At 37.5% G+C, this 18,680-nt stretch overlaps 1 protein-coding gene and 1 pseudogene across 1 annotated transcript in view; both read left to right on the top strand.

The window, feature by feature from the left end:
* Positions 1 to 18,680, top strand: part of CDON (cell adhesion associated, oncogene regulated) — a 54,082-nt gene that overhangs the window by 15,299 nt on the left and 20,103 nt on the right. The window contains exons 8-14 of the mRNA XM_063094546.1: positions 2,178 to 2,476; positions 3,373 to 3,547; positions 5,339 to 5,470; positions 8,421 to 8,624; positions 9,579 to 9,760; positions 10,262 to 10,367; positions 15,421 to 15,543. Of these exons, the coding sequence (XP_062950616.1) occupies positions 2,178 to 2,476; positions 3,373 to 3,547; positions 5,339 to 5,470; positions 8,421 to 8,624; positions 9,579 to 9,760; positions 10,262 to 10,367; positions 15,421 to 15,543 (1,221 nt within the window). The remainder of the gene's footprint in view (positions 1 to 2,177; positions 2,477 to 3,372; positions 3,548 to 5,338; positions 5,471 to 8,420; positions 8,625 to 9,578; positions 9,761 to 10,261; positions 10,368 to 15,420; positions 15,544 to 18,680) is intronic.
* LOC134377501 (U2 spliceosomal RNA) lies at positions 10,842 to 10,942 on the top strand (annotated as a pseudogene).

The raw sequence follows: 18,680 nt of genomic DNA, 5'->3' as shown, positions 1-18,680 counted from the left end.
TTCATCCATGTTGTTGCAAATGGGAGAATTTCATTTTTTCTTATGGCAGAGTAGTATTCCATGGTGTATTGTAGTGCTAGGCTAATGTCGGAATCCTGTCGATACTGCCAATTGTAAAATTCTTTATTCTGTTCGTGACGCCAATTGTCTAGCTACACGACCACGCTAGTTGTTGGGCTCTTTTACCTGCCAGTAATCCTGCATCGACTGGGCCAATTGTCGAGCTCAGTCTGGGTGTGGAGCTCACAGACCCCTCAAGCCCATTCACCAGACTGGGTCACACACCCTTCATACGCCAGGCTGGGTCACCAGACCCCTTACATGCAGGCCTATGAGCTGGGTAACCGGCAAACAGGTCCTTGGAAGCCGCAGATTGGAAAGGCATGGCCACTCGCAGAGGTGGCCCCCTGGGGCAGACGCCTGCCACCTGCTTCACCAAAACTACTCTCTGAAGAACACAAGAGTAGCAACAAAACTAAAAAGATATGTTGGCGCCCATGTGCACTAACTACACACACACACACACACACACACACACACACACACACAAACACACACACTTACAAAGGATGCGCTGAACCACACCCAACCGGACCGGAGGTGAGGGCCCTGACCAAATTATTCTATTTTCCTAACATGTTTACCACATTTCCCTTATCTAATCGTCCATCGATGGACATTTAGGTTGGGTTCCATATCTTGGCTATTGTGAACAGAGCTGCGATTAACATGGGAGTGCAGGTGTCCCTTTGACATGATGATTTCCATTCCTCTGGGAATATACCCAGAAGCGGGATTGCTGGATTGTATGGAAGATCAATCTGTAGTTGTTTGAGAAAGCTCCATACTATTTTCCATAGTGGTTGTACTAATTTACAGTCCCAACAACAGTGGAGGAGTGTTCCCTTCTCTCCACATTCTTGCCAGCATTTGTTATTCTCCGTCTTTTTGATGATAACCAGTCCAACTGGGGTGAGGTGGTATCTCAATGTGGTTTTAATTGCAGTAATTTTCTTTGGATATATGCAACCTGTTTATTTTTTCAGTGCAAATAAATTATTTTTACCTTCCTCTGTATATTCTATATGCTGTTAGTAGTAAGGAGTAAGGCTGTCTGTTTGTTTTATCTGTCTTTAGATTGGCAATTTCCTAAGCCAGACTTCAGTTGTATCCAGAAGTAAGACTTGGAAATAAGTAAATTCTTCTTGTATCTATGCTGGTCTTGTTTCATTTCTTCCTTCATCCCTGAATGTAGATTTTTTGCCATGTGTAGGGTAAATGTCAATTGGGTGGGGTATCCATTGATGCATAACTGACGACTCAAAAGATTAGTGACTTAAAAAACAACTGCTCTTTGTTATCTGTTATGATACTGTGGGTTAACTAGATGCAGGGGGGCAGTTCTGCTGGCCTTGCCTAGGGTCTCTTACGCAGTTGTAATCAGATGGCACCTGGGGCTGGAACAGCCAAAGTAGCCTCACTCACAGGTGGGGCCTTTGTGGGGACTGGAACTCCCCACCCCCAACCCCGCCTCTCTCTCTCTCAGTGTAATCTCTACCCATGGCTAGTTTGGACATCTATATATAGTGGCTAGATCCCAAGAGCACAAAGAAAAGTGGAAGTGCCAGGCCTTCTTAAGGCTTAAGCTTGGATTCAGTGTGGGCAGGTGCCCAAGGGTGTGACTGCAGGGAGGTATCTTTGGAGACTAGCTACCCAGTAGGGAAGAGCCTAATTCTTGACCATTTCCTTACTACGTGTACCACCTTCCTCCCAATGGGATGTATTGCTTATTGTGTTTCATTTACCAACTGGAGTTGAAGCCTAAAGTTCTTCAACTTAAAATTTTCTGAAGTTAAACTAGCAAATTGTTACTGTAAAAGAGGGAATATTAGTATAGAGCAAGGAAAAATAATCTTTAAACCACTAAACTACTGCATTATATAGTTGGTTTTTCAAACAATTCATTTGCTTTCCCATGAGCAAGAGATTGCTACTAGAGGTTAGATGTTTCCATGAATTATAAATTGAGATGATGTTACCTGTTTTAACTTCTAGGGCTCAAACTGTGATAACATCATTGTAGGTAGTTAATCACTAAACCGTGTAGAAGATACTGAAATGATGAGTTTCTTCAAGCTCTCTCCTCTCCCTCCCTCTCTCTCTCTCTCTCTCTGCAGTTCCTTTTGAAACAAATACAAAAGCAGAAACAGTCACACCTTCTGAAGCTGCTCAGAATGATGAAAGAGATACAAGAGATGGTTCAGAAACTGGATTATTGAGCTCATTTTTAGTGAAGGCCCCTTCTAGTGCAGCAGGACCATCACCAGTGAAAAATGCTAGTGGCACCTCTGTTCCTGATGCCCCCATCATACTGAGCCCCCCACAGACCCACACACCAGACACATACAACCTGGTGTGGAGGGCGGGGAGGGATGGTGGGCTGCCCATCAATGCATATTTTGTGAAGTATCGAAAGGTAATGTCTTCTCATTTGTCTTCTTTCTCTTCTCACATCTTAATCCTGTTTCTATAACATGGGCTTATTGTCTTTTACATTGTGGAAGGGTAGGAAACAGAACAAGAGTGTCTCAGAATGATGAGTCTGTCAGAGATATTCCACCAATCTTGCTGGATTTACCAATCTTATAAATGCAGTAAGAATAATGAATATAAATAAGTTTTCCCCAGATTGGGGGGAAAAAACCCCATAACCTCTTAACTTTTTTTTCCATAAAATTTGTTTATTATAGATGAACAAGAAACAGATGTTAACCAAGTTAAAAGATAAATATTATACAGAGATAAATAATAGTTTAGTCATGGTAATCTAACACCCAAACTGATACTAATGAAGAAACAACTGATTGGATCTGTTTTTATTTCCTCCAGCACATATTGAACAGTGTCAAGACACGAAGCAAGAATGCAGGAAATATATAGTACATAAATATATAATTCATATACTCACAAACATATGTAATATCTATCTTAATTTATCTATATATTCTGTATGTTATATATTACCAATAATACATATTATTATGTACTTACTTTATTCTTCCCTTAGCCCAGTGAGAAAGGAAGTATTGTCTCCATTAGAAGTAAAGAAAATGGGCTGGGAGGGCAGATACCTTGCTTGAGGCCAAACGTTGGTGGCCAGTAGCAGAGCCAGGAATCTTTTTACAGTGAGAATTCCTGAGTTCTTGCTACAGGTCTCCTTGTATTTCTCAATGTGAAGTATTGTGTCTCTTTTATTTACAGTGGTATATACTTTCCAAAATTCTAGAATGAATTGCAGTTTTTATCAAAGTTGAGTGAGAGGTTTTCCTGCTCTCCATCTCCTGTTTTTCTGGCATGTTTTCTCTCGAGCAGCTGGATGATGGGGTTGGCGTGGTGGGAAGCTGGCACACAGTTCGAGTCCCAGGAAGCGAAAACGAGCTCCACTTAACTGAGCTGGAGCCATCTAGTCTTTATGAAGTCTTGATGGTAGCAAGAAGTGCGGCAGGTGAAGGACAGCCTGCCATGCTTACCTTCCGAACCAGCAAAGGTGAGTATAATCTTCCTGCAGAGGGGTGAGCAGCTGTCTTGATGTCAGTTTATTACTAAGAATCCTTTTGGATAGTAGAAACTGTTATATATAAATTCACTAAACAAGCCTATTATAGCCTCTTTTTGCGGGGGGGCAGCCACATTTGGGTGGTTGCATTATTTCTTTCCATCTAATATTCTACAATTAGTTTTAAGAGCTTATGATATGCCAGGCATTAGGAAATGTGATACAAGGAAATAAAGATGGTCCAGACAAGGTCATCCCAATGGAGCTTATCGTTTGATAAGGAAGGCAAGAGAAATGCAGTACTTAAATATCAACTACAAGACAAAATTTAATTCAGTTCAGCTAATACTTAATGAATGCCTTTTCTGTGTTGGGCAATGTACAAAACAGACAAAACTCCCTGGCTTCAAGGAGCTTACATTCTAATTGGGAGAGACTTATAGCTAAGTTGTAAGTACACTAGACGGTGGTAAGTGTTAACAAGAGAGTCAATTAGGGCATGGGAATAGGAAGTGTTTAGAGTAGGAGTTGTTACAATTTAAGCAGCTGGCCAGAGAAGTCTTGAGGGAGTTGACCTCAGAGCAGAGACGTAACAGTGAAAGTAGAAAGCCATGTGGCTATCTTGGGAAAGAACATTCCCAGCAGAGAGAATAGCAAGTGCCAAGGCCCCAAGGTGGGGTGTGCATGTGTACTTCAGGAACACCACAGAGGCCACTGTGATGGGAGCAAAATAAATGTGGCGGCTGTGGGGGAGGGTGCACAGGCTGTCCCTGTCATGCAGCACCCTGGCAAGGACTTGGGCTCAGCTTCTGAACAAGCTGGGAAGAGCTGGGCATTTGAGCAGTGGAGCAACATGACGTGCCATGTGTTTGAACAGAATGCTTCTGGCTGCAGAGTGCGGAGACTGGAGGGAACAAGAGTGTAGGCAAAGAGACCCAAAGAGGACAAGAGCTGTGAGGACAGGGGGAGCACAAGGAAAGGACGTTCTTTCTGCAGAGCAGCCTCTGAGGGAAGGCTTGATTGAAAAGATGCCATCATGGTTTGGCCGTAAACAAGCAGAAAGACTTCAGGGGGTGGAGATGGGACTAGCTGGAATGGCATTTTAGTGTGACACTATCATTAAAAGGAGGAATGAGGATTGAGAAGAAATTATCTATTGGCTCTTGAAAAAGACGCTTTCATCTAATTACTGAGTCTGGCCAGAAAAATGAGTATTTTCCATTATAAATGTATCTTGAGTTAATTTTCACAGTTAGTCTTTAGTTGTTGATAGAGTCCAACCTCTAAATACTGAATAATAAGCATGTATTTCAGTTTTGAAAAATCACCCAATTTCACTTTTTGCCTCTAAAAATATTAAAACTTAATGTGACAATTTTCCTATGAATGAACTCAGCAGAAGCTCCTTAGTTACTAATTTTATGTTTTAGAATTAAGAAATATGTACAGTAAAAATAAAAATGGACTACTGGTATGAAAACTTCCACTCTAGTCATTTGGCTTTTTCACTTGTGTTGTTTTTTCCATGTGTAAATTAAAGTTAGTATGATGAAAAAAGACACATTTCAGCTCTCTTTTAAGGATACTAGAAAAAGACAAAGTAATTTTGTGTCAGTTTCTCAGATCAGCCAAGTAATTTCAGTGTAGGTCTTGAATTTAGAAGCCGTGGCAGATAAGTTCATATGTTTATATCTATATACCAGTCCACTTTCACACTACTCCTTCTTACTGGACATATATCTATAAGCTTACATTACAGTATACGTTTTTCAACCTTTCTAGAGAAAACAATATCATCAAAAAACACCCAGGTATCCTCTCCACCCATGGGCATCCCCAAGCATCCTATTGTTTCAGAGACTGCGAACAATAATTTTGGGGTGATATTTCCAGATTCCTCTAGGCACAGTGGAGGTAAGGAAAAGAATCTTTGTTTTCTTCTTTTTGTTTGTTTACAAATGTAATGGACCTGTTTTCGATTTGGGGGGAGGTGAGGTGGAATGGGGTGTTTGTTTATTCACATTATATTCTACCATATAGCTCTTCTAGGTCCTATTTCAACCATTTTTAATGTAGTCTATTTAAACTTTGGCTCCTCAGTGTCACGATTGATATTTAATTTATTAAAGTCAGATTCAAAATGTTCTGGTACTAAGTTTTTATAACTCAAGAAAGGAGTTTTTGTCTCCTGTCTGGCAAGAAAACTGTATTTTGAACTCAGTCTGACTCTGTGTGTGACATCAATACAGTGGTACCTATGATAAGTTATATTGCTGAAAGCTGAAAGATTATATGTCATACTCACTTCATTGCTATGTCTAGTTAATCTTATGATTTTTAAGTGCCTTAGCAGTGAAATTTTCAAGACTGCTTTTTAGTATTTAAATTTCACACTTATCAGTTTAGTTACAGCTTACTGCCTTTTTTGGGATTGTGCTGATATGTCAGGACATCTAAGGAAGACTTAAAATTGCTGAGCTCTAAGAGTTTCCAGACTTCTTTTCCTTACTTTTAGTTTTCCATGGATTGATCTCAGTCAAAAGTGGGTCCTGATACTTTGAACTTCCCTCTGGACTACCTGTGCCTCTTTAGCATCATGAGCCTCTCTTACATGACTTCTTTCACCTCAGAGGCACATTTCAGGATCTGAAGCAGATTACTTATATCAATAGCGACTTTATATGAATAAAACTAACATCTGAAAAACAAAAACTTTACTATTCATTTAACACACCCTGTGGTCAACACTGTACTAAGTGCTGGAACAGCAGAGATTAAAGTAACCCTTTTTTCAAGAAGTTTACAGTGTAATGAATTATATAGACAGCTAAACCCTTAACACTATAGTGGGTGATACAGGCACGTAAACCAGTAACAACAATTTTAATTTGCTATGCTTGAGATTACACCTTTGGTGTTTAGGTGTCACAAGAGAAATATCTGTCACCCACTTGATATAGAGGATGGCAAGTAGTGGTAAGAGGCTTCTTTAGCAAATTGAGCCAAGCCTTAAAGTACAGGAATGATGTAGCTAAAGGAAGAAACAGGATAAGAGGTTCAGGCAAAGACATCATCTTGTGCAGGAGACAGACGGATGACATGTTCTATTTCATTTAGACATACAGAGATGAGAGATTTTGTTTAGTGCGACTGGTTGCTATGGGGAATGATGCTAGAGTTGGGAAGGTAGTTGGGTGCCTAACAACCTCATGAGGAAGGTAGCAGATCTGTTTTATAGATTAGGAAACTGAGGCTCAAGGAGGCTATGCAACATGCCTAAGTTCATCCGGAAAGTGGTGGGACTAGCTCCAAGTGCAGTGTTCTTTCTTTACGTCTTGTTAGTGTTCACATGCTATTTCTTTTAGATTTCGAAGATATTCTTCACCGTAGAGATATTTTGCCCAATAACCATCTTTTCCTATTTGATCTGTGGTATTTGATGTGTTTTAACCTCGTATGAATCAATGTCAGGACGTTGTTGTGGTCTTCTAGTATTAAAAACAAGATGCACTAACAGTTCTATTCCTTCTGTTTCCATTGCTTTCTAACTTGAAAGGAATACAGTAAGTATCACCCAAAGTTGCTGCTTTGAATATATTCCTCTTTTTATCCCTTAAGCAATTTCTTTTTTGAATGCCACCATTTTCCCCATACAAGTACCACCTTCAGCATGATCTTCTTTCTTATGTATTTGTATTGTGGGTTCAAGAGGTGTGGAGACGGAATGGTGTTGCTGAGGGGCATGGCATAGGCTAGATGTGGACAGGGCTCCCTTGATGGCTTGCCCAAAGTAACGTAACCATAGCCCAGGGTTGGCCCTCCATGTTCCAGCTCTAGAAACTCAATTGTCAGCATGCCGAAAAGTCACTGGTTACTTGAGAACCAGCTCACTCTTAGAAGATCTATGGGTGACTGATGTAAACCAGACTGGCAGTTTGCTCCTCTGTAAGGTGACTGCCATAGGGGCCAGGTTGTTCTATTGTTGTCCTTTCCTTGTTGGAACCAAGTGGAAAGCCAGTTACAACCACAAGATTGCTGGGTCGGGAGTTTAGGTACATGATTTAAATGGCTGATGAACTATTCCTGATGTTTCCAACTGCCACAGGATCTAGACTGTCTCAATTCGTGGGTTAAGGTGTCCCCTCCCCTTGGCAGTGCAAGCTGAAAACTGCTAAATATTAGCTCTCTGGTCCTCTTTTCTACACATTCATGTGGATCACCTGTTTTCTGATGGCACCTTTCTTTATTTAACTACATATCCTGTCTTCCTGCTTTCATCCTGAGCAGCATTCTCTCTCTCCATTATTATCAGTATTGATTTTATCAGATTTTATCTATGTTTGACAGTTGTAGTCTGCATTTTGGTGAAGCCTTCCTGTAGCCTTGAGGTGTGTTAAAATAGGATTAATAGTAATTAATAACCAGTAGATTGCTGAATGTGTTTTTAGTAGCTTGGATAAAGAAAAACATTTAAGTAAGGTAACACGTAATAGTGAAAATTTATTATAAATTATAATGACGATCAGATTTGAAACACCAAATAATAATTAAACATTGTTTCAGTCAAGAATCCAAAATAGTGTGGCCAAAATTGTCATACCATTACCTTTCCATTTTTCAGAACTAATTATCAAGTTTATAGATTATTTTACCTTTCCTTCCTTTTATTTTCTGTATTTGGTCATTCCATTTCCCATTAGCTTTTAACAGAGGACAGGAAGGTAGTTATAATATTATTAACTCTGGCAAACAGTTTGGTGAAGAATCTTTAATAATAACATGAAGTTTGAGACTTATCCCTTTATATTAAATTATTCTTGTCTCTGACATCATGGGTTATTGAAATGAATGTTTCCATTTTTAGTCCCAGAGGCACCCGATCGGCCCACCATCTCCACTGCGTCAGAGACGTCAGTCTATGTCACTTGGATTCCACGGGCAAACGGGGGTTCTCCAATCACTGCCTTCAAGGTTGAGTATAAACGGATGAGGACTAGTGATTGGCTGGTGGCAGCTGAAGATATCCCTCCTTCCAAACTTTCTGTGGAAGTTCGTAGTTTAGAACCAGGTAGAAATATGCAAACATTTCCACTTTCTTTTTCTTTTTTACCATCAGTGCTAACTTTAGATACATATTTTTAATAATCATATATTTTTTTACAATTGTTAAAGTAATGCATGCTTATTGTATAAAATTTGAAAATAAAGAACATATAAAGAAGAGGATAAATCACCTGAAATTCACCCAGCTAGAGATAATCATTGTTTTTTTGTTTGTTGGAATATATTTTTCCAGCCTTCTGTCTCTTTTAAATATAACCTGGGATCATGCCACAATTATTGTTTTGTGACACCATTTTTCCCATATTGTATGCATTTTCCAATATCATTAAAGATTCTTCAAAAACTCAATGTTTAATAACTATATCTACCATATAAATATATCATAATTTACTTAACCATTCTTTATTTCTGGGTTTTAGATTGTTTCTACTTATTTGCAGTTAGAAATATGAGGTGTTCTGATAAACACTTTTGTGTGTATGAGAGTACATCAAAAAATTTGTAGAAAGATTTGTATCATCTCTTAATTCTACTTTTCTACAAACTTTCTGAAGTATACTCATGTGTATATGTGTTTTGCTATGACAGAATATTTTAAGAAAATGTCATTGATGAGTATGACTTAGAATGGGATGGTGAAAAGAGTAAATGTCCTCTTTCTACTCTCTACCTGCTCCCTCTGTGAGACATCATTAATCTTTTGCAGCATTCTTGCCTGGGGACTCCTAATAAGGTCTTGGGATCTTGAACACAATGTGTTGAACAGCCAGCCACTCCCAGTTGATTGAAATTGTCAAGTGGGTTGAAATCCATTTAAGACACAGGCTTTAGAGTATGTTATTATAGATAGATACTTCAGCACAATTGTTACATTTTGAATATTCCACCTTCCAGTTGTCTTATTACAACTTTTTAAAGTTGTGGGTTTTTTGTTTTTGTTCTTGTTTTCCCCTCAAAGGCTCAACATACAAATTTAGGGTCATTGCTATTAACCATTATGGTGAGAGTTTTCGGAGTTCGGCGTCTCGTCCTTATCAGGTGGCTGGGTTCCCCAATCGTTTTTCCAACCGTCCAATAACTGGACCTCACATTGCATACACAGAGGCTGTCAGTGACACTCAGATCATGCTGAAGTGGACAGTAAGTAAACATCTTTTCTAACGAGAAGATTTTCCAGTTTGGTCATATTAACAATCAATTTAATATTCTCATGGCATACTATTGTGAACAGCAAATTTTTGAACTTTTAATTGAAAGGAAGTTGAAGCACCAATATTTGTCTAAAAGCATGTATTGTACGAAGGTGCAGGGATAAAATTACAGTTATTGTTTCCTTGGCTCTCATGCAAGTGTTGTTAACTTAATTGCCATTTTCTGATTTATTTATTTTGAACAAAATGTACTTTTTTTTACTGCCTTTGAACCTAGCAAATGAAATGTACTGCTTTATTTTTGTTTAGCCCTGCAGTAAGCTAAATGTGCTTAATACTGTTGAATAACTTTGAATTAAGTTAAAAGTGGCCATTAAGTAGTTTGCAAAATGAAGCTAGAAAAATATTATCACACAGATAAATAGATCTTAGTGGATGCAAAAGTTACATTTTTAAAAATCTTTGACAAGTCTTTTCTTCCATTTTTTAGTACATTCCATCAAGTAACAACAATACTCCCATCCAAGGATTTTATATCTATTACCGACCAACGGACAGTGACAATGACAGTGATTACAAGAGGGATGTTGTAGAAGGTAAGACCCATTGGCGAGCTGGAGCCCTGTGAAGGAGCTTTGGAGGGAGAGGGTTTAGAAATATTATGAAATGTATCATCCCAGGTTAAGATAGAGTTTAAAAAAAAAATGAAATGGATGTATGCACTATTGCCATTGAATTTGTCCCAAAGAAAGCCAGTTTTTCTAGTTTAATATGGTACGTTACATTTTGGCTGCAGAAATACTTACCCACATATGGGGGAGATATGATTTGTCAGTAGTTCATCTGAAAAATTTTCAATTTCTGTTTTGTTTAAATAAGTATAAAATCAGTTGCAACTTCTAGCTACATTGAAAAAATGTCTCATTCAAACAGTTTCATTGAAGGCTGTACTAGAAAGATCACATCTTAAGCACTTGTAGAGATGCTGGGAAATTGAAGTGCATGTAGAGAAACAAGAAAACGGCCAAAGTGGTGAAAGGTGTTGAAAGTGCTTTTCTACTGCATATGAAATATAATCCATTGCTTATAAGATCAAATGTAGTATCTGTTCTTATCAGTTTAATATTTGATACATCCCTTATCTGAGGATAGTATATTAAATGCAGCCCTATTTACAATAGCCAAGCGTTGGAACCAACCTCAATGCCCATCATTGGATGACGGGATAAGGAAAATGTGGTATGTTTATACAATGGAATACTACTCTGCCATAAAAAAGAATGCAATTCTGCCATTCACAGCAACATGGAGGAACTTAGAGAAAATTATTTTAAGTGAAATAAGCCAGGCACAGAAAGAGAAATACCGCATGTCCTTGCTTATATGTGGGAGTAATAAGCAAATAAATAAACAAACACATAGATTAAAAAAAAGATACAACAGTCACAATAATACATTGAACTTTTTAAGAGAAGAGAACAGAACTGAGATTGCTGAGGGTGGGAAAGGGGGAGAGGGAGGAGAGAAAGGGAGGAATTGGTAAAGGGCCATGAAAATCAGTTACATTGTATAATGATAGATATACTAATCATCCTGATTTGAACATGACATATTGCAGACTGGTATTTATATTCCATGCTGTCACCCCACTGATATGTACAATCAACTATGTCCCGATAAAAAAATAAATAAAAATAAATAAATAACAATAGTAATGGAATACTATATATATATATATATAAAATCCAGAATTTTGCATATGTCCTGAAGGCCCCACATGAGCTGGCTGGCCCCTGCCCCACTCCCTCAGCTGTGTCTCCTGCACCTCTGCCTTTTTTGCTGCGTGCCCTCTGCTGGCTTTCCTTCAGTCTCCTCGTGTGCACCAAGATTCCCCTTGCCTCAGGTCCTTGGCACATGATACTTCCTGCCGCCTGCTGTGCTCCCTTTCCCCACACTTTTGTCTCGTTACTCCCACTTTTCTCTGTTGTGTGCTTAAATGTTGCTTTGTCAGATATGCCTTCCCTGATAACTTCCTCCCATTTGCACGAGGTACTCTTCTTATAATTCTAACCACATTCTTTTTGTTTATTTCATAGAATTTATCAAAGCTTAAATATATGGGTGTGCATGTGTACATGTGTGCATGTGTGTCTGTTTTGTGTGTTTGAAATTATTTGCTTAAAGTTTGTCTCCCCTAGTAAATGTTAACCACCTTATGGGCATTGGACCTTTTTCCCCACTGCTATTTCCCCAGTCTCTACAGTGGTGAGGTGTTCAGTATTAAATGAATGAATGCATGAATGGAATCCAAAAAGAACACTGGGATGTGAAGTGATATATAAGCTGGAGAAAAGAATACTAACAGAAGCAACATGACAGCTATCTTCAAATATTTAAGGACTGTTATGTGGAAGAGGAGCTAAGTCAGTTGGGAGAGGGCAGGTTATGAGGAAATAATGCAAGAAAGAACTTTTTAACATAGATTTCTAATATTGGTTCCCTCACAAAGTAACAGACTCTCTAATTTGGGAACTGTTCAATAGAAGATGCCTGTTTCTCAGTACTGTCATGGAAAACATTCTTGCTTTGGGGCGATGGCTTCTTCTGAGGCCTTTTTTTTCCCTCCAAGATTCTGTTTCTTTGAAATATTAAATGTTTTAATGAATCATGTCAGAAAATTGCACTAAGCCAATGTTATTTTCCATATGACTTCTTGACATCAAGTACTGCATCTAGTCTTTGTTATAATAAATTACTTAATGCTATATCACATTTCTCTAAATATTGTAGCATTCCTTTTAATGTTATCCAATGGAATAACATATAATATAATGAAAAACTTGTGATCTGAGTTATAATGAAAAACTAGTGATCTGAGTTTTAATACTCCACACATAGTAGGTGCTCAATAAATATTTTTTGAATGAAGGAATGATTGTTTTTCTTCTTCCATAATTTTTAGTGGCAAAACTATTCTGTGCTCTTAGAAGTCAAGATGGTAGCTGTCTTGAGAGAGAGATAAGTACCTGGAAGGAGCCTGAGTGGGATGTGTGGGTGACAGCAGTGTTCTCTTTCTTGATTAGGCATTGGTAGGATGGACATATTCAGTTTGTGAACTTATACTGAGCTGTATTGTTATGCAAACTTTGCTGTGTGCATATTTTACATCAATAAAAAGGCTATTTAAAAAAAAACACAGAAAGATAAATGTTAGAGACTGCATTTTGGCCCTATCTAGGTCTTCATTTTAGATCAGCTGGGTTAGGGGAGTGGGGATGTCAGATTTTTACTCAAGATTTTTTGACAGAAGTCAAACATTTGTTATAAGATAGTTCTAAACAAGGCAAATGTAAATAAAATAAATATCTGTCTCTCCCTCTCTCGCCAGCCCCCATCTTTCCTAGTTCTATTCTCTAGAAATATCCACTGGTAAACAGTTTTAAACTATATTCTCTAGTGAAATCTTTGAACTTTTACAAACTTCTGTCATATGAATATTGAGCATGGAACTTGGAAATTAGTTTAAAGAAGTTTTTGTATCTGGTAGTAGTGTCTGCAAATGTGAGTTTTGCCTGTGGTTCACAGAGAACTTGTTTATAAATGTAGTATACTGAGCAGTTAGATGTTTAAGTGGGCTTCACCATGCTGTGTAATTTGCTTATCCTTTATTTTCAAGTTTATGCATTTGAAATTTTGTGGCAGTTGGAAAACTATTGGACCGTTTTCCCAAACCCAGGAACATAAGTTTTCATCTTTTGTACTTAAAGTTTTCTTTGAAAGTTTTAGTTACTTATGTGTTTTGGCCCCAAATTTAAGCTTTTGGAAAAAATTTGAAACTCAAATTGTAAAAGAATACATTGAGAAGAACCATTATTTAAGTTATCCTATCTTCTGATTTAAGTTCTGCATTTAGATAAATTATAAATATTTCCAGCACACCAGTGCTTTTGTGTTGAATATTTTTGTCTTGCAAAGTTAAGTTGAATTCCAAATAAATTAAAGTATCAGTCATTCTCATCTTCAAATCTGTGCTTTGGTTTCTCTCTGTGGTATTTCTTTACCTTTTCTAAAATATCCTTTGGGAAAATAATTGCTTGTTAGATATGTGCTGGCTGGTTGGTTGGTTTAAAACCTAGTAATGTCCTTAGTTGTCTTTTCCTTGCTGTTATTTCCTGTAATTTTAGCCATTGGGAGAATTACCATAACAATGGAATATTAATTTAACAAGATAGGTATTATTTTAACTATTTTATCTTATTAGTAACATATCAGAAGCCTAGTTTAATCCCAGTTTTACTGATGCTATCTATGAAAGGAAAACTTCAAATATAGCGTAGTGATTATTCAAGACAATGTTTATGGTGAGGTGAATGTAGGGCTAGGTCAGGAAAGACCTAAAGGTGGAGAAAAAATAGAAGTCTTTTGGAAAGTTTTTGGATTTTAGAAATAGGTTCATTCCAGTTTCAAACAGTTTTTGAGTCAAGAGTTTTTAGGTCCTCTTTACATTTATAAATAGGGCATAGAATTCTTCACTTTTTGAGCCTTTCAGAGACCCCGATTCTAAAACAAGCAGGTTTTCTTCTTTATAAAACGTGGATCTATATGTGATATTTTGTACTGGTGGCCTGGAAAGGGAGTTGTGCTTTCAGATTGAAATATTTTCATCTGTGTTGAATTAGAAAGGAGCCTGGTGATACTGGTCCTGTCAGCCAAGTAGATTTAACTTGCGTGTGTGGGTTTTTTTTTTTTTTCTTCCCTCCCCCTTTAATTAATTCTTAAATCAGTTGGTGGTATACTTGAGTTTCTAAGAAACAGTGGAAATGTTTGAAAAGATGTTTTCTAAGAGGGATTAAGAGTGCTTGAAGAGTTAATTAAATCTGGCAAAAGTGTCCCTGTTTATGAAAGTTTGTCATAGGTCCCTGGAAGTAAAAATGGAGAGTGATTTATACTGGAGTGTTCAGTTTAGGAGTGTTTCTAAATCAAATGTTGGCTGTGTGCCGGGGATAACAGAATTATTCTGTTAAAGATACTTGTGCGGTTTGCAGACCTTGACACAGAAGAAAAGCAGTAGTGGGAGCAGCAAGCGAGAGTTTCCCATAGCAGATTTTGCTTTTTGATGATTCTCAGCAGTTTATTGAGTCATTAGTCTATATGTCAGTTCATGTTGTGTCCCTTATAGTGGCATTGAGAGTGCTGCTAAGGCCTTTCTCCTCACTGGCCAGTTGCTCTGGGTAATACACCATTTGCTGATCTCACACATAGTATTGCTTTTTGGTGGATGGCCATAGTGGACTGACTTGCAGGGTTGAAGCAGGAGTCAAAGGATGTGAGTTTTTTTAAACCTATGCATAAGATTAATATGTATTTTATGAAAGCCTCATCACTAGTTCTTTTTAATGAAACCAGCACATGGATATAGTTTCAATTCAGTTTCTCTCTTCTGTTTACTTTTTTTCAAGCCGTGTAATAGAAGTGCTGTCTGTCTGTGGTGTATTACTAAAATACGTCAGTGCGTTTTTATTGCACAAGCTGTACTAGATGATGATGGATGCTGCTCCAAACTTTTTCGGAAAATATTAAGTAATTGTGTTGACATTTTCATTTAGGTTGTGCCATGTGTAAAGCTTATCCTTTATTTTTCCTTTCTAGGTTCCAAGCAGTGGCACATGATTGGCCACCTGCAGCCAGAAACCTCCTATGACATTAAAATGCAATGCTTCAATGAAGGAGGAGAAAGCGAGTTTAGCAATGTGATGATCTGTGAGACTAAAGGTAGGAGAAAAGTGAGAATTTGTGCCAGAATTCCAAACTCTGGATTATTCCTTTTGACTATTGATGTATTTACCTAAAGAAATTTCTGCTTTGGACCATTTTCTAGGCGCATACATTTGGACTCTCCCAACAGAAGTATACTATGTTGGCTTCAGCATTTGTCTAAAAAATGGTTTACATGGATATTGATCTGGTTTATTAATTTCTGTGTGATTCTGAATGTCACTTCTCTTTTCTTTTCACCCTGAAGAGAATAGAAATATTTGCTGCCTACTTTCTGAGATTGCTGTGAGAATTAGAACACTAACAAAAGTATGACAGTATTAAGGAAAAGGGCTACATACGGTTTTTGTTTGTTGGTTGGTTGGTTTTTTTATTTTTGGCAGCTGGCTGGTACAGGGATCGAACCCTGAACCTTGGTGTTAACAGCACCATATTCTAACCATCTGAGCTACCTGGCCAGCCCAGCACTACATATGATTAAAGTGGTCTTTTGAATGATGGATATATGTAACACTATCTACTTGTTTAATGAAGTGTAGTGGTTAAGTTTAGAATTAGTGACTTCTAATTAGCTAATTCTAAATTGACATTTTCAATTCCACATACATACATAGATTAACTGTAAACTGTTACCATCTTTAAAAACAGAGGACACCATGAATAACACAAAAAGATAATATGGATATTTATAAGCAAAAGCACTCCTGTCCACAGTCTTAGTTCATCTTCACAACCACCTTGGGAATACTGTCAACTGCAAATAACACAAAAATCCCCACTTGGTTAGCTTCAACAGTGAGGAAAAGTGTTATCCCAAAAATAAGAAGTCTAGAAGTAGGTAACTAGCTAAAAGTTTGTTTAATTCAGAAGTTCATTGTTTTCTTTCTTTCCCCTTGGCCATCTCCTGGTTGTCAGCTTGGCTGTGAGACCAGCACCACTCAGAGCTCGCCACAGTTCTGAGCTTCATATTTAGAGGCTCTAATGTCTGATGCTGTCTGTTTTTAAGAAGGAAGATTTCCCCCAGAGTCTTCTAGTAGATCTCCCCACAGGTGTCACTGGCTAGAATTCAGTTACATACCACCTCCAGACCATTCACTGGAATTACCAAAGAGTTATGTGGGGTTCAGATGGACACCTAAACTAAATTGGGGCTCTGCTGGCATGGAAGAAGAAAGCCAGGGAGGGGGCTAGACAGCCAGCGGTGTCTGCTACACTGATGTTTTATTATCCCTATTTAAAAATGAAGAAATGGAAATCACAAATTAAAAAAAAATAAGGAAATGGAGGCTCAGAAAGATTGAATTATAAAGCCAGGGGTTAGTTCCATCTTTTAAATTGTAAAGTATGTGTCTTTCTGCTGCAAAACTAAACATATATGAGTTATCTTCAAAATTTTGTGGAAAAATGGAACTAAAAGATAATGAGACTCTTTCCATGAACTTTTTGAAGACCCCTCATATATACACAATCTGTAGATTTACCTTGCATTTCATTTGGTCAGCGTATATTTGAGTGCCTTTTTGTAACAGACACTGTGATATGTTAATGAGCATTTCTTACCTCTAGAGTGCTGTGATACTAGGAGTAAAATTAAATAAAAATATTTCTGTCTCTGAGACATTAAGAATTTAGTCAGGTGAAACATAAAACAAGTCAGACAACAATGTTATAACTGTTGTTTATGACAGTATGATAGTATAATACTATAGCTTGTTTAGAATTGTATACCTCATTATCTGACTTTGCTAGGAAATAAAAGGTTCTACCTATAGACTTTCAGATCAGTGAAAAACAATAAACTTCTTTTAAAATGTTAACTATTTATATTGAATGACTTTCTAAAATGTATTACACAATTCCCAGCCTATTTAGATGGAAGAGATGATATATAATCTAACCTTAAAAAAAAATGGCTCCTGGTTCTTACTGTGAACAATGACTGTTTTATCTTTAGGAATTCAGTAGATTTTCAGGAATGACAGAGGTGTTGAAGGCCGGACATTTTCCCTTCTCATGAAAGATCAGAGACTCTCATAATTTTTCCTTTAGTTCTTTGATTTCTCTGTATGTTTTTCATCTCATCTTTCTCATTTCAGGCTCTTAGCTGTCTCTTTTTATTGCTGTTAATGGGTCTGTGTCACCCACTGATTCAAGGCATCTGTCCTCAGTTTTTAACTTTAGAAGGAGATTGGAAACCAGATTATCAAGCTTGGTAGAATTACAAATAAATTAGGAGTAAATAGTGAATAAACCTGAAGTACTTCCCCATGAGTTACCTTGATCTTTAATGGATGACATGGAACATTCATTTTGCCTCAGAAACTTTTTTGTTTTCTTTAGGGTTGGATAGAACCTTAGGATTATATAATCTAACATGCCACCCTCTGCCAACTATTCATCTTGCTTCCAATAATGGAGCACTCCTTCCTCGTAAAGATGGTCTCTTCTTTCCTTATTCACAGCTATGTTCTGTGTAGTTGATGCTGCTAGAAAATTGAACCCCAAAGTAATATTTTTTGTTGAGTAGATATTTAAAAGCCTACTTTGCTCCTATGGCTTGTTAGGAGCCATAACAGGACATATAATAACTTACAACAGCAAAGTTGATTGAACCATACCGTGTGCCAGGCTCTAAGTGCTTTATATGGATTAACTCATTTACTCTTCATTATAACCTTATGATAGAGCTCATATTATTATTATCCCTATTTTCCAAATGCAGAAACTGGGCTTCATGGAGGTAAAAGTCAGACAGCTCATGAGAAATGGTGGAGCTGAGCTATAAACCCAGGCAGTCTTATTCCAGAGACCAGGCCGTCAATCACTATGCTCTACTGCTTTTCTTAGAGCACTAAGAACGTATGATTTGGGGGTGGAGAAAATGGAGTTTGAGACCCACCTGTTATTAGCTTTTGTTATGACTATTACCCAGAATACCAATGAATTAAGTTAAAGTGCTGCGTTTACACAGAGTCTACAAGTCTTTGTTTTTGGAATACATGAGTTTTTTTAGAATTATATGTAGTTGTCTTAATAGTCCAAAAACCATATTTCTTAGTATTGCTAGTTATTTTTCATATATGGTAGAAGCTTAAAATATGTGATTCTGAGTCTTATTCACCTCAAAGTATATT

The sequence above is a fragment of the Cynocephalus volans genome, chromosome 4, assembly GCF_027409185.1.
Source record: "Cynocephalus volans isolate mCynVol1 chromosome 4, mCynVol1.pri, whole genome shotgun sequence".
In the NCBI taxonomy this organism is placed as follows: Eukaryota; Metazoa; Chordata; class Mammalia; order Dermoptera; family Cynocephalidae; genus Cynocephalus; species Cynocephalus volans.
This window is presented reverse-complemented; position numbering and strand designations above follow the sequence as displayed.